Below are 17,016 nucleotides of genomic sequence, written 5' to 3'. Positions count from 1 at the left end.
ATTTCGAAAAATTGTTTTCAATCAAAAAATAAAAAATCTAAAAATTGAGAAACCGAAAATTCAAAATCGAAAATGTTAACAACTAAAACACTAAAACATCGACAAAATTGTAAAATCGAGAAATCGAAACATGAAAACTCGAGAAATTAAAATATTTGAAAATTAAAAATCGAAAAATTTGGCAGATTTAAATATTGAAAAATTCCAAAAGTGAAACATCGAAAAATTGAAAAATGGATAAAAATTGAAGAATCGAAAAATTTTCAAGTCCAAAAACTGAAACATCGAAAAATTGAGAACTCAAAAAATTAAAAAGTCGAGAAAAGTCGGACAATCGAAATCAAAAATTGAAAAATCAAAAACCTGAAAATTGGAAAACCTAAAAATTTGAGAAAAGTCCAAAAATTGAAGAATCGTAAAACTGAAACATCGAAAAATCGAAAAATCGAAAATTGAAAAAATCGAGAAATCCAAAAATTTGAAATTTTGAACAATCTATCGATTGAAGAATCGAAATTGGAAAATTCTAACAGTGAAAAAAATTAAGTAAACGAAATACTGAAAATCGAGAAATCGAAAAACTGAAATATCAAGAAATTGAGAAATCGAAAAATTGAAGACTAAAAAACTGAAAAATAACAAACTGAGATAACTAAATTGAAAAACTGAAAGTTAAAAAACGAGGAATCGACAAGTCGAAAATTTGAAAAATCTAGAACCTGAAAACTGAAAAATCGAAACATTGAAAAGTCAAGAAATCGATACATAAGAAAATCAAAAAATCAGTTAAACGGGAAACTAAAAATCGAAAAAATGAAGATTTAGAAACGTCAAAAATTGAAAAATTGAAAAATCTAGAAATTTTAAAACCGAAAAATTGATAAAAGATTCGAAAAATTGAAAAATCGTTAAACTGAATCATCTAAAAACGAGAAATCGAATAATGAAAAAATCGAGAAATCCAAAAATTTTAAATTATTAAGAATGTAGCAATTGAAGAATCGAAATTGGAAAATCCTAACACTCAAATATCAAAAAATTAAGTAAAGGAAAAACTGAAAAATCAAGAAATTTAAAAATCGAAAAATTGGAGATTAAAAAAATTTAAAAATATTAAAACTGGGATAACGAAAAATTGAGAAATCGAAAGTTGAAAAATCGAGAAATCCAAAGGCCGAAATCTCGGATATTTTAAAAATTGAGAAATTAAACACTGAGAAGGTGAGGAATCGAAAAATCGAAAAATCGAAGTCGAAAAATGGAAAAATTGAAAAATTAAAAACCTGAAAATCGAAAAATGAAAACTGAAAAATCGAAACATAGAAAATTGAGAAATCGAGAAATGAAAAAATCAAACCAAACGCGAAATCGAGAAATCGATAAATTGAAAAATCGAAACATGGGAACTTTCGAAAAGTCGAGAAGTGGAAAAAACGAAAAATTGAGAAATCGAAATAGGCCAAAATTGAAAAATGGAAAGATTTTAAATTAAAAAAATCGAAATTTCCAAAAATTGAAAAATCGAAAAATCGAAAAATTTAATAGTCAACAAATCGAAACATCTAAAACTCGATAAGTCGAGAAAAAGAAAAGTTGAAAAAATTAAAAACCGACAAATTGAAAAATTTAAAAATAGAAATTTCAAAATATGGAAAAATTGAAAAACTAGTCCAAAAATCGAAGTAACAAATAGCTGAAAAATTTAAAATTTAAAAATTGTTTTCAATCTACTAAACTAAAAAATCGAAAAATAGAAATCGAGAAACTCAATAACCTACAATTTTAAAAATCCAGAAATGGAAACATCAAAAACAGACATTAGTGATCACAAACATTTATTAGACTAAATTAAAACAAAAAAGTAGATATTTTATTAGCAATTTGGCTTCTCCGGAACACCAATGAATCATTTTTAATACAACCTGAACTTGCTCGCTGCGCTCGCATTCTGATTATGCTTTATTTAAATACATTTTTCATAAAATGTTTACTAATTGACCATCAACAGGTTTCTTCAAGTAATAATAAATTTATAGACATCCCTGTGAAGCTAAATTACTTTAAAAAATAAAACCAGAGAGTTTTATTTATATTTTTTATTTAAGTTTAAAATAACAGTACAATTTTTGTTCATAACTTGGCTTTAGCCTTAACCTTCACCTGAAAGACTAGTTCCAAACTGCGCCGCCATTGTTTCTAATCTTGGAGTCTAACTGCGCCGTATACTGCTGAGTACATTGTTAATAAAATTTTATTTTATTATTTCATCATTATTCCATTAAAGAAATGATTCTTTTACTACAGACGTTGACTTTAACTGAAAAAATGTTATTGTTGGTAACACAACAATGCGACGCGGCCAGCAATATCTCCAGACTTGAATCCACTCGATTATCAAGAACAAAGACTTCCGTAAAAAATAGTTATAATACCTAATTTGCATCAATATTAATTCCTAGAATAAAAGCCTGAAGCTAATTCAGACGTGTTCTATTATACAATAATTAAAAAAAAAAAACTATATCTATTTGGATCTCTTGTTTTTTTGTTTCGTTTTTTTTTTTTAATATTGATCACAGTTGTGATAATTTTAAAAAATTTCCAAAAAATAAAAAAAAATTCGCTGCGCACTTTGAGCACACAAACATAAATTACACCTAACACCTTTTTCGTGACCTACTTCACCAAAACCCGACCCTGACATTGAAGCAATCAAGTTCCACAAAAACAAACCATTTGATTTAATTTGACCAGTCGAAAACAACGCCTGTCAGATCTTATCGCGTTATATCACAGCCATAATCATAAACGGACTTTTGTTTACTGACCAAACGGTCTAATATAGCACGCTGACATTGACATTACCCATCACACCTGACGTCCCTTAGAATGTCGAAACCGTTCGACCGTGCTAATTGCACTTATGCAATGACAGATCATGTGTGTTCAGGTTGAGCCTGGATTAAACAATGTGTGATGGGTGTTGCGAAACGTTGGGAGCGACCATGAAGAATTCCCAGACTTGGTTATGGAAAGCACCTTCAGCGACGCGTTTATTGTGCTTAGGCATACCCAGAACGAGCGATAATCGTGCGTCGTGATAAAGAAAAGGGTCGGAAGTGGCACGCTTTGGTGCAGTACCGTGGTACTGCAATGGCATTGGAATTGAGCGTCCTGGAGTGGAAAAGTGGTACTTTCGGTGACGACAGTCTCGTGGTTTTCGCGACCGCACCGGTACCACCATGCCAAAGTACTTGCGTAGTACTTCCATTAATTCTTGCACAATGGAGTGTGTTTCGCTGTATTTTCGTATCAATTGCCTAAACGTGGTGAAATTCGAATAAAAATGGACAAGGGAATCCGACTGAAAGTAGACTGTGGTGATAAAACACCAAACCGAACGATGACCCTGTTTACATTATCACAGTTCCACTTTTACTATCTTCGGATATTGTGAGCGTTTCGTAATAGCTTCCTTAATTGTAACATTGGCATTCGTATTGTTCGTGCAATACGGGCCAAGTTTGTTATTAAACGTCGTTTTTCCCATAATTTGGACCAGGGGCTGGGAATGATGGGAAATTGTCGATGATTACAGAGCTTTGTCGTCAAAACGGTTATTAAAGTAAAAGCTTCCGAAATGGGTACTCAAAGCGTTGTGGAAAACTTTCTATGGAGTTTCGGTACGAGCGGTACTACAAAAGGACGATCAATTTTCGCGTGATTCCATTGGAATGATGCATTTCCTGCACCAAGTCATCCTTACTAAAGCAAGGTTGCACGCGAATAAATTAATAATCGCAATTAAACCGTTATTTCATAAGTGGAAGCTTCTCGGAAATGGGAAAAAATCGAGTACTTGAGGATGAAGAAAACGCTTCGAAAATCAAGGTTAATTAACAATGGGTAGACACTCCCTAATTTGTAGATTAAGTCGTGACTGGAGTCGAAGAGACGTTTTTATTAATGGTTTCGTCAGCTGCTAAATGTATCACTAGATCAGATCATTTATCGAATCATGGTTTATTATTTATGACACGATCTAGAATTAATCAAGAACAGAGATTATGTAATTGAGATTCTTTAGCATTTCTTGGATGAGACAAATTCAGTCATTGCTTCCACACCCAAGTTACACCTATTTCCCAAGAAATTATTTTTTATGATTAATAATAATAAGAAGACGCGGATAATTAAGTGTTCAAGGTACCTTTTTATTGTCTTATTTGTGTGTGTGTACGAAGTACCTCATTAACCCTCTTTTTCCTAAACAGGTGGTATTGTGTCAGAATTACTAATGTCGAATTTTGCTTGCAGCTCACAGCTCAGCAGGAATATTCCGACTTCCAACATGGAGTTTGGGAGCTGTTAAACAAGGTTGGGAGTCTCAATGTGCCAAATTCTGTTGTTGCAAGGCAGATTCGATATTTGTCGATAGTTGGTCCTGCTGCGCTTTCGCCGGATCAGCTGGATCGTGTAAGTATAAAAATGTTAAAATTCAAAATTGTTGAAAATGTTTCTGAAATGCTGTAGATTTTTTTTACTTTTAATTTTTTCATTTTTCAAGTTTTCGTTTTTTCAAATATTCGATTTGTAATTTTGATTTCTTCATTTTTTGTAATTTTTCGATTTTACAATTTTTCGGTATCTGAATATTTATTTCTTCAAATTTTCAACTTATGAATTCTTTACTTTTTTAGTCTCTAAATTTTTTGTTTGTTCAATTTTCCTCCGTGTCTTGATTGGCCGATTTTAAATTTTTCGATTTTTCAGATTTTCGCTTGTCTAATTTTTTCACTTTTGATTGATATTTTAATTCTCTTTTTTACGATTTTTTAATTTTCAGTTATTTGATTTGTCAATTTTTGGATTTCCCCATACTTTCAATTTCTCGATTTTTCAGTTTTTTGTTTTTTCAATTCTTTCGATTTTTTATTTTTCTATTTATCAGTTATTCAAATTTTCTTTTTTCGTTTTTTTTTCTATTTTTTGTCTTTTCGGTTTCCAATCTTCCGTTTTTATTTTTTTGTCTATTTTTTGGGTAATTCCATATGTTAGACAAAATGATGAATATTTTTTTCGTAGTAAAAGCATTTTCGATATTTTCATTTTTCGTTTCTTCAGTTTTAGGATTTTGCAATTTAGCGATTTTTCGATTTTTGAGTCTTCCGTTTTTTTATCAATTGTCAAGATTTTTAATTTTTTGACTTTCCTGATTTTTCAATTATTCCAGTTTCTGATTTTCTAGTTTTTCGATTTTTGATTTTTCAATTTTTCAAGTTTTCGTTGCTTCAGTTTGTGGAGTTTTCTCAATTTTCTTTCAGTTTTTTGTTCCTCCAGTTTTTCAAATTACAATTTTTGCGAATTTCTTGCTTTCTGGAGTTTAAACTTTCCGATTTTTCGATTTTTCGTTTTGTAATTACATATTCCATTTTTCGTTTCTCCTGTTTTTTATTATTGATTTTTAGGTTTTTCAGTTTTGTGTTAAATTTTTCTGATATTTTAATTTTACTCAGTTTTGAAATTTCATTTCTTCGGTTCTACGTTTTTCAATTTTTTTGATTTTGCAATTCTTTGATTCTTCAAATTCTCCCTTCTACGATTTTTCAATTTTTGTTTTTTGGCTTTTTCAGTTTTACGTTTTTCTATTTTAAAATTTTTCACTATTCCATATTCGATTTTTGATTTTTCGATATGCCGATTTTTGAATTTCCGGATTTTTTCAGTTTATAGATTTTTCAGTTTTTCATTTTTTCAATTTATAATTTTTAACTTTTGCTATTTCTACTCCTCAAATCCTCAAAACACCATAATCCTCAAATCCTTAGAACATCATAATCCTCAAATCAATTTTACAATTTTTAGATTCCGCGAAGTTTCAAATCAGGATTTTTTATTTTTCATTTTTTCAACTTTTGAAATTTTTAAATATTGTAAGTCTTTTAATTTTTGTTTCTTGGAATCTGCCACTTGCAATTTTTCAAGTTTTCACTTTTAGATTTTTAGTTTTATTTCGATTTTTTCCATTTTTCATTTCTCAATTTTTCAGTTTTTCATTTTGTAATTCCAGATCACAGTTTTCAATTCTCGATACTTAAATCTTTCACATTTTTTTAAAAGTTTTTCATTTTTTTGATTAGTCATTTTTTGGATTTTTCAATTTTCGATTTTTCAGTTAGTTGATTTTTGATTTTTCAAACTTTGAATTTTTTAGTTTTCGATTTTTGAATTGCTAGATTTTCCGCGCCTCCAATTTTTTCTGCTTTTAGATTTGTTGATTTTTGAATTGCTCAATTTTTCAATTTTTCCGGTTTTTCACCATTTTATTCCTATTTTTTCAGTTTTTCAATGTTTAATTTCTTCAATTTCATGTTTTCACAATTTTCCGATTTTTTATTTATTAGATTCTTCAATTTTATATTTCTTCGACTTTTGTATTTTTGATTAATTTGCTTTTTCAGTTTTCATTTTTTCAATTTTTTTGATTTTTTGATTTTTAGATTTTCAAATTCAGATTTTTCTCGATTCTCCCAATTTCTTGATTTTTCAATTTTTCAATTTCTCTTTTATTTTTCCATTTTTAAGCTTTGTGGTTTGCAATCTTTTGGATTTTCTTTTCAATTTTTTTTTTATTCAATTATTCCATTTTTCGCTTGTTCGTTATTCGATTTTTTGATTTGTCAAATTTGAATATATCAGTTTTTCGATTATTAATTTTTCGTTTTTCAATTTTTCCAATTTTCAGTCACTATACTCTTCAAGCTTTTCCTTCGAATTTTGGTATTTAGATTTTTCAAATTTTGATTTTTCGATATTCAATTTCGGGTTTTTCGATTTGGCGATTTTTGAATTTCTAGTTTCTTTCAATACCCCGATTTTTTGATCTTCTATTTATGTCATTCTAATTCACTTTTCTTCAATTTTTCCATTTTCAAGCTTTTCGATTTACAGCCGTTCGGTTTTTCGGTGTTTTATTCAGCTATCTCATTTTTAACTCTTTAAATTTCCAATTTTTCTATTCTTAATTTTCCATTTCTTCAATTTTTTGTTTTTACAATTTTCCGATGTTTCATGTATTAAATTCTTCAATTTTTCATTTCTCAAAATTTTCTACTTTTGACTTTTTCGCTTTTTCAGTTTTCATTTTTTTTATTTTTCGATTTATGGAGTTGTCGATTTCTGAATTTCTCGATTCTTTTAATTTCTTGGTTTGTCAATTTTTGGATTTCCTCATACTTTCAATTTCTCGATTTTTCAGTTGTTCGTTTTTTTCAATTCTTCCGATTTTTTATTTTCCTATTTATCAGTTATTCCAATTTTCTTTTTTTTTCGGTTTTTCTGGTTTTTTTATTTTTAATTTTTTCGATTTCCAGTTCCGTTTTTCTATTTTTTCTATTTTTTTAATTCTTAATTTTTTGGGTAATTCCAAATGTTACGGGAATGACAAAATGATGAATATTTTTTCGTAGTAAAAGCATTTTCGATATTTTCATTTTTTGTTTCTTCAGTTTTACGATTTTGCAACTTGGCGATTTTTCAATTTTTCAGTCTTCCGTTTTTTTATCAATTGTCAAAATTTTTCATTTTTTGACTTTTCCGATTTTTCAATTATTCCAGTTTCCGATTTACTAGTTTTTCGATTTTGATTTTTCAATTTTTCAAGTTTTCGTGGCTTCAGTTTGTGGAGTTTTCTCAATTTTCTTTCAGTTTTTTGTTCCTCCAGTTTTTCAAATTACAGTTTTGAGTTTTTCAATTTTTGCGAATTTCTTACTTTCTGGATTTTCGATTTCTCGTTTTGTAATTACATATTCCATTTTTCGTTTCTCCTGTTTATTTATTATTGATTTTTAGGTTATTCAGTTTTGTGTTAAATTTTTCTGATATTTTAATTTTACTCAGTTTTGAAATTTCATTTCTTCAGTTCTACGTTTTTCAATTTTTTTGATTTTGCAATTCTTAGATTCTTCAAATTCTCCCTTCTACGATTTTTCAATTGTTGTTTTTTTGGCTTTTTCAGTTTTACGTTTTTCTATTTTAAAATTTTTCACTATTTCATATTCGATTTTTGATTTTTCGATATGCCGATTTTTGAATTTCCCGATTTTTTCAGTTTATAGATTTTTCAGTTTTTCATTTTCTCAATTTATAATTTTTAACTTTTGCGATTTTTATTCCTCAAATCCTCAAAACTCCATAATCCGCAAATCCTTAGAACATCATAATCGTCAAATCAATTTTCCAATTTTTAGATTCGGCGACTTTTCAAATTAGGATTTTTTATTTTTCATTTTTTCAACTTTTGAATTTTTTAAATATTTTCAGTCTTTTAATTTTTGTTTCTTGGAATCTGCCACTCGCAATTTTTCAAGTTTTCACTTTTAAATTTTTAGGTTTTTTTTTCAATTTTTTCCATTTTTAATTTCTCAGTTTTTCAGTTTTTCATTTTGTAATTCCAGATCACAGTTTTCAATTCTCAATACTTAAATTTTTCACTTCTCCGATTTTTAAGTTTTTCAATTTTCCGATTAGTCATTTTTTGGATTTTTCAATTTTCGATTTTTCAGTTAGTTGATTTGTGATTTTTCAAACTTTGAATTTTTTAGTTTTCGATTTTTGAATTGTTATATTTCCCGCGTCTTCAATTTTTTCCATTTTCGACTTTTGATTTTTTCTGTTTTTAGATTTGTTGACCTTTGAATTGCTCGATTTTTCAATTTTTCCGATTTTTCACTGTTTTATTTCTATTTTTTCAGTTTTTCAATGTTTAATTTCTTCAATTTTATGTTTTCACAATTTTCCGATTTTTTATTTATTAGATTCTTCAATTTTTTATTTCTTCGACTTTTGTATTTTTTGTTTATTTGCTTTTTCAGTTTTCATTGTTTCAATTTTTTTGATTTTTTCATTTTTAGATTTTCAAATTCAGATTTTTCTTGATTCTTCCAATTTCTTGATTTTTAAATTTTTCAATTTCTCTTTTTTTCCCACATTTAAGCTTTTTGGTTTGCAATCTTTCGGATTTTTTTTTTCAATTTTTTTCTTATTTCATTTTTCGCTTGTTCGTTATTCGATTTTTCGATTTGTCAAATTTGAATATTTCAGTTTTTCGATTATTAATTTTTCGTTTTTCAATTTTTCCAATTTTCAGTCACTATATCCTTCAAGCTTCTCCTTCGAATTTCGGTTTTTAGATTTTTCAAATTTTACTTTTTCAAATTTTGATTTTTCGATATTCAATTTTGGGTTTTTCGATTTGGCGATTTTTGAATTTCTCGTTCCTTTCAATATCCCGATTCTTTAATCTTCTATTTATGTCATTCTAATTCACTTTTCTTCAGTTTTTTCATTTTCAAGCTTTTCGATTTACAGCCGTTCGGTTTTCCAGTGTTTCTATTCAGCTATCTCATTTTTAACTTTTTAATTTTCCAATTTCTCAATTTTTAATTTTCCATTTCTTCAATTTTTTTGTTTTTACAATTTTCCGATTTTTCATGTATTAAATTCTTCAATTTTTCATTTCTCAAAATTTTCCATTTTTGATTTTTTCGCTTTTTCAGTTTTCATTTTTTTTATTTTTCGATTTTTGGAGTTGTCGATTTCTGAATTTCTCGATTCTTTTAATTTCGTGATTTTTCAATTTTTCGATTTCTCGTTTTTTCTATTTGTTATTCCAATTTTTTTTTCTTGGATTTTTCCATATTTAAGTTTGTCGGTTTGTGATCTTTCGGCTAGCTTTTTTAATTTTTATTATTCAATTACCAATCCATTTTTCGCTTGTTAGTTATTCGATTTTTCGCTTTTCAATTTTCCCATTTTTTAGTTACTAGATTATTCAAGTTTTGGCTTCGAGTTTTAGTTGTTTTGATTTTTCAAATTTTGATTTTTCGATATTCAATTTTGGGTTTTTCGATTTGGCGATGTTTGAATTTTCAATACCCCGATTCTTTAATCTTCTATTTATGTCATTCTGATTCACTTTTTTTCAGTTTTCAAGCTTTTCGATTTACAGCCGTTCGGTTTTCCAGTGTTTTTATTCAGCTATTTCATTTTTAACTCTTTAATTTTCCAATTTTTCAACTTTTAATTTTCCATTGCTTCAATTTTATGTTTTTACAATTTTCCGATTTTTCATGTATTAAATTCTTCAATTTTTCATTTCTCAAAATTTTCTATTTTTGATTTTTTCGCTTTTTCACTTTTCATTTTTTTTTCGATTTTTTGAGTTGTCGATTTCTGAATTTTCGATTCTTTTAATTTCTTGATTTTTCAATTTTTCGATTTCTCGTTTTTTTAATTTGTTATTCCCATTTTTTTTTTCTTTAATTTTTCCATATTCAAGTTTTTTGGTTTGTGATCTTTCGGCTAACTTTTTCAATTTTTATTATTCAATTACCTACTCCATTTTTCGCTTGTTAGTTATTTGATTTGTCGTTTTTCAATTTTCCCATTTTTTAGTAACTAGATTATTCAACTTTTCGCTTCGAGTTTTAGTTGTTTTGATTTTTCAAATTTTGATTTTTCGATATTCAATTTTGGGTTTTTCGATTTGGCGATTTTTGAATTTCTCGTTGCTTTCAATACCCCGATTCTTTAATCTTCTATTTATGTCATTCTAAATCACTTTTCTTCAGTTTTTCCTTTTTCAAGCTTTTCGATTTACAGCCGTTCGGTTTTCCAGTGTTTTTATTCAGCTATCTCATTTTTAACTCTTCAATTTTCCAATATCTCAATTTTTAATTTTCCATTTCTTCAATTTTTTGTTTTTACAATTTTTCGATTTTTCATTTCTCAAAATTTTTTGTTTTTGATTGTTTCGCTTTTTCAGTTTTATTTTTTTTTATTTTTCGATTTTTGGAGTTGTCGATTTCTGAATTTCTCGATTCTTTTAATTTCTTGATTTTTTAATTTTTCGATTTCTCGTTTTTTCTATTTGTTATTCCATTTTTTTTTCTTTAATTTTTCCATATTTAAGTTTTTTGGTTTGTAATCTTTCGGATAGCTTTTTCAATTTTTGATTTTTCGATTTGGTAATTTTTGAATTTCTCGTTTGTTTCAGTAGCCCGATTTTTCAATTTTCTATTTATGTCATTCTCATTCTTTTTTCTTCGGTTTTTCCATTTTCAAGCTTCTCGATTTACAGTCGTTCGATTTTCCAGTGATTTTTTATTCAGATATCCTATTTTTGACTCCTTAATTTTTCGTTTTTGGAGTTATACGATTTTTCAGTTATTCGGTTCTTCTATCTTTTGAATTTTTCGATTTTTCTAATTCTGAATATTTAAATTCAAGTTCAATATGTTATTATAACATTTTAGGCTCTCAAGTTGGAATGCTCAATCAAGATAGTGTCCCAATTTTGAAATTTAAAAACATGTAAAATCTAAAAACGAAGAGTAACCAGTTTTATTTGATTAAAATTATTAAAAAAAGATCCCGTGACTCAAAATATATTGTTTATTTATTAGGGCAAACATTTAAATGAAATAAATAAAACTGATGATGTTTTGTGTGTAAATTTAAATTGTACGTCAGTGAGCTATATAAGGATTATTTTTTCTCAACTTGTAAAGGTCAGTTTTGTACGTTCTTTGATAATTAATCACCTCATTATCTTATAGCTGTAGTTGTATAGAAAAATCAAAATCTGTGTATGGTAAACACTACTAACTAACCAGTTCAGTACGATAAAAACACGCTGCTGATTTCTGTTGGATAGGCAACCCAATAAACACTCCAGTGTAGAAAACTGTCTACATCAAACACCAACAAATCCAACACGGAATACAAACAGAATTAATTAAATACGTGCCTGTCATGTTGTTTAAATGTTTATATTGGCATTCTAGCACACGTACATTACATCTTTATTACAATAATAATAACAATAACAATAATAACATATACGATGGACACTTTTCGGAACCAAAACCTTTTACATTCTCTAAATTGAGAACGGACATTTCCACACTTCATATACCGCTCTACAAAAAATAATAACCGTTCACGCGTTACATCCTCCTGCACCCACATCATCTCATTTCTTCAGACACTTCACTTTACCATTACTCGATGTGTTTACGATCACATTCACTTTCGGGCACGTTCAAAGCAAATTACATTAATTACTCTCACCATTGGCTCCAAAGAACGAAATACATAAACACAACGCAGATCTACGGAAAACTCCTGCATTGCGCAATGGCAAAAAATCTTAATTTCTTTTTAATTTACACAAGAAGTGTCGTTAAAATCACAAAAAGGCGTTCAGCGCTTGAGGGAACGGTTAATGAGAGAAGTGGCGTGTTCGTGAAGATTATGCTAATGTCACTGATTTTTACAGGAAATAACAATAGGTGTGGAGCCTTGCGTAATTTTTTTTTTGTTTTAGTATAACAGATTGATCAACGACATGCTGGCTGTGTACAACAGCGCTTCAATTTGCGCCCTCAAGGAGCCCTTCCGGTGCGGGCTGCGCCTGCAGCCGGACCTGACCAACATCATGGCCTACAGCCGGAACTGGGACGAACTCCAGTACACCTGGACGGAGTGGAGGAGGAACACGGGACAAAATATCAAAGACACGTTCGAGCAAATGATTAGTTTGTCGAACGAGGCAGCCAAGTTGAACAGTAAGTCGTGGATTAGTTTTTGTGAAAGTGCTCGATTTTTCTACGATCGAGTAATTTATGGCTGCGGTTGCATAATGGCTTCATTCATTGCTGGAAAATGATTGCCCTGGCCGCAACTGGCGCTACAGATAAAATTACATAAAGGCAAACATATGCAACTCGCCTGAAACTAGTATAATGAACTTAACTTTCATTGTGATTTCCTGTCGGGTTACATTATTAATAATTGCGCTATTGCAAGATCTACGACTAATAAAGAAATCTTATTGTGCTCGCTCTTCAAACGAGACAATTTTATCGATCATTAGTGATTGCTACAACAAAACGAGTTTCACTTTCAGTACTAATTGGATGCGATGATAAATGCCCGGAACGAACCCGAAAACGTCGAAAGGCGCTGAAAATTTGTGTGGGTTGGAAACACAATAACAAAGCTGTTACTTCGGGGTATTTCTAAATTTGGGTATACAGATTGTTAAGCCATTTATTTCAAAAAATATATAACTATACGTTCTGATATGCATACGTATTTGTTGTACTCCTGAAACGAGGAAAGTTCTCTGTGAATGATTTTGACGTTTTTATAATGAGTCTGTTATTCACACTTTGCTAACTTTGTCAAACTCAAATACAAGAAATTAGAAAAATAAATCAAACAAAATCAATCCCTTTTCAATTGATATTATTTATTGCACGTATCACATATGTGGTCTGTGTTTACAAGGAGATAAAATTTTAATAAGGTTTACAGTCGTCTTTATAGCTGTCTATACTTTCACCTGACGTATTTATTTCATTTCAATTACTAAAATTAATAAATAATTCAATGTACTGTAGCACGAGCTAAATGTTTAATATTAAAACAAATCCTGGTCGAAAATTTGAGAAAAATAATTATTTTGGAATTTTTCCCGAGTTTTTAATTCCAACTCGATTTGGCGATTTATTTCCTTTTTTAATTTTCACGATTTTCAATTTTTGTTTCGTTTCACCGATTTTTTATTACTGATTTTTTAAGTTTTTTCAGTTTTCCCCTTGAACTTTTTGTGATATTTTAATTTTTAGATTTCGACAATTTAATTTTTCAGTTTTTCGATTTTTCGATTTGTCAATTTTTGAATTTATCGTTTTTTACACATGGTTCGAATTTAAATTTTTTGGTATTTTAGTTTCTCGATTCTTAATTTTTCATTAAGATAAGTACTTCAATTTTACCTCTTTGCACTTCTTCGATTTTTCGATTATTAGATTCATTAATTTTTGGCTTCTCCGATTTTTCCTTTTTTCTTTTCCAGTTTTTAGTTTTTTCAATTTTTTGCATCCTTAATTTTCGATTTGTCGATTTGTAAACTTTCGAATTTGTCGATTTTATTTTTTTTTTGTTCGATTTTTCGATTTTTGGATTTTGGAACTTTCGATTTTTCGATTTCTCGACTTCCTGATTTGTCGATTTTCGACTTCTCAATTTTTCGTTTTTTCGATTTGTCGATTTCTAGATTTCTCGAATTCTCGATTTTTGTAATTCTCAATATATCGATTGTTTGATCTTTTGATTTCTAGATTTTTCAATTTTTCAGATTATTACAATTTCGATTTTTCGATTGTTTCATTTTGGATATTTGAATTTTTCGGATTTTGAATTTTCTATTTGCGGATTTTAGATTTCTGGATTTTACATTTTCGAAATCTGGATTTCTCGATTTTTGAGTTTACGAATTCTCGAATTTTAGTTTTTTCGTTCTTCGATTTGTCGATTTAACAATTTCTTGATGTCTCGAATTCTAGAGTTCTGGATTTTTTGTATTTTTATTTTTGTTTTTTTATTATTTTATTTTTAGATATTTAATTTTTTGATTTTTCTAATTCCCAATTTTTCGATTTTTCAATCTCTGGATTTTTCGATTTTCGATTTTACGATTTCTTGATTTCTCGAATTCTCGAATTCTCGATTTTTTTTATTTTTACATTTCCGATTTTTCGATTGTTTATAAATTTTCGTCTGTCCGATTTTTCAAATTCTCAATTTTTCGATTTTTGATTTGTCGATTTCTCAATTTTTCAATTTTTTTATTTTCCGCATTTGTACTTTTTAAATTTTCGATATTTCGATTTTCCAATTTTCAATTTTTCGTTTTTTCGAGTTGTCAGTTTTCGTTTTTTTTTACTTTTTGAATGTTCGATTCTCATTTTTTCGATTGCTTGATTTCTCGAATTCTCGACTTTTTGATATTTTGATTATTCAATTTTTGGATTTTTTCAGTTTTCAATTTTTAATTTTTGTATTTACAATTTCTGGAACTTTGGATTATTCGAATTTTTAATTTTTCGATAATTTCGATTATTCGAACTTTGAATGTTTCGTCATTTCGTTTGTTTGCTTTTTCGATTGTTTGATTTTTCAATTTCTCGATTTTCTGGACTTTTGCATTTTCACATTTCGATTTTATAATTTTACGGATTTTCGATTTTTTCTTTTTTCGATTTTTCGATTTCTCGATCTTCCATTGTTCGATTTCTATCCATATCTCAATTTTTTCATTTTTTGAACCTTGACTTCTTGAATTTTTCAATTTTCGATTGTGCGATTTTTCGCTTTTTAATTATTCGATATTTGATTTCTCGATTTTTCGAATTCTCAATTTTTCGTTTTTTCGATTTGTCGATTTCTAGATTTCTCAAATTCTCGATTTTTGTAGTTCTCAATATTGCGATTGTTTGATTTTTGATTTCTACATTTTTCAATTTTTCAGATTATTACAATTTCGATTTTTCGATTGTTTCATTTTGGATATTTGAATTTTTCGGATTTTGAATTCTCAATTTGCGAATTTTCGGTTTCTGAATTTCTAGATTTCTGAGTTTATAAATTTTCGCCTTTCCGATTTTTCAAATTCTCAATTTTTTGATTTGTCGATTTCTCAATTTTTCAATTTTTTTATTTTCCGCATTTGTACTTTTTAAATTTTCGATTTCGCGATTTCTCGATTTTCCAATTTTCAATTATTCATTTTTTCGAGTTGTCGGTTTTCGTTTTTTTTATTTTTTGATTGTTCGATTCTCGTTTTCCGGATTCCTTGATTTCTCGAATTCTCGGTTATCGACTTTTTGATATTTTGATTATTCAATTTTTCGATTTTTTCAGTTTTCAATTTTTTATTTTAGGATTTACAATTTCTGAAACTTTCGATTATTCGAACTTTGAATGTTTCGTCATTTCGTTTGTTTGCTTTTTCGATTGTTTGATTACTCAATTTCTGGATTTTCTGGCCTTTTGCATTTACACATTTCGATTTTACAATTTTACGGATTTTCGATTATTTCTTTTTTCGATTTTTCGATTTCTCGATCTTCCATTGTTCGATTTCTATCTATATCCCAATTTTTTCATTTTTTGAACCTTGACTTTTTGAATTTTTCAATTTTCGCATTTTTGGTGTAACGTCTTTTCGATTGTGCGATTTTTCGCCTTTTAATTATTCGATATTTGATTTCTCGATTTTTCGAATTCTCAATTTTTCGTCTTTTCGATTTGTCGATTTCTAGATTTCTCGAATTCTCGATTTTTGTAATTCTCAATATTTCGATTGTTTGATTTTTGATTTCTAGATTTTTCAATTTTTCAGATTATTACAATTTCGATTTTTCGATTGTTTCATTTTGGATATTTGAATTTTTCTGATTTTGAATTCTCAATTTGCGAATCTTCGATTTCTGAATTTCTAGATTTCTCAGTTTATAAATTTTCGTCTTTCCGATTTTTCAAATTCTGAATTTTTTGATTTGTCGATTGCTCAATTTTTCAATTTTTTTATTTTCCGCATTTGTACCTTTTAAATTTTCGATTTCGCGATTTCTCGATTTCCCAATTTTCAATTATTCATTTTTTCGAGTTGTCGGTTTTCGTTTTTTTTATTTTTTGATTGTTCGATTCTCGTTTTCCGGATTCCTTGATTTCTCGAATTCTCGCTTATCGACTTTTTGATATTTTGATTACTCAATTTTTGGATTTTTTCAGTTTTCAATTTTTTATTTTTGGATTTACAATTTCTGGAACTTTCGATTATTCGAATTTTTAATTTTTCGAAAATTTCGATTATTCGAACTTTGAATGTTTCGTCATTTCGTTTGTTTGCTTTTTCGATTGTTTGATTACTCAATTTGTCGATTTTCTGGCCTTTTGCATTTTCACATTTCGATTTTACAATTTTACGGATTTTCGATTTTTTCTTTTTTCGATTTTTCGATTTCTCGATCTTCCATTGTTCGATTTCTGTCTATATCTCAATTTTTTCATTTTTTGAACCTTGACATTTTGAATTTTTTAATTTTAGCATTTTTGGTGTATCGTCTTTTCGATTGTTCGATTTATCGCTTTTTAATTATTCGA

The 17,016-nt window shown here is 28.2% G+C and overlaps 1 protein-coding gene across 1 annotated transcript in view; it reads left to right on the top strand.

Annotated features, from left to right (window-relative positions):
- The window catches only part of LOC135125230 (angiotensin-converting enzyme), a 67,644-nt gene that overhangs the window by 5,869 nt on the left and 44,759 nt on the right, over window positions 1-17,016 (top strand). Inside the window, exons 2-3 of the mRNA XM_064050660.1 lie at window positions 4,318-4,476; window positions 12,389-12,629. Coding sequence (XP_063906730.1) covers window positions 4,318-4,476; window positions 12,389-12,629 — 400 coding nt within the window. The remainder of the gene's footprint in view (window positions 1-4,317; window positions 4,477-12,388; window positions 12,630-17,016) is intronic.

The sequence above is a fragment of the Zophobas morio genome, unplaced genomic scaffold (assembly GCF_036711695.1).
Source record: "Zophobas morio isolate AGI-343-1 ecotype UQ-CSIRO unplaced genomic scaffold, CSIRO_AGI_Zmor_V1 ptg000008l, whole genome shotgun sequence".
In the NCBI taxonomy this organism is placed as follows: domain Eukaryota; kingdom Metazoa; phylum Arthropoda; class Insecta; order Coleoptera; family Tenebrionidae; genus Zophobas; species Zophobas morio.
The sequence above is the reverse complement of the archived record's forward strand: the minus strand, read 5'-3'. Positions and strand labels throughout refer to the sequence as shown.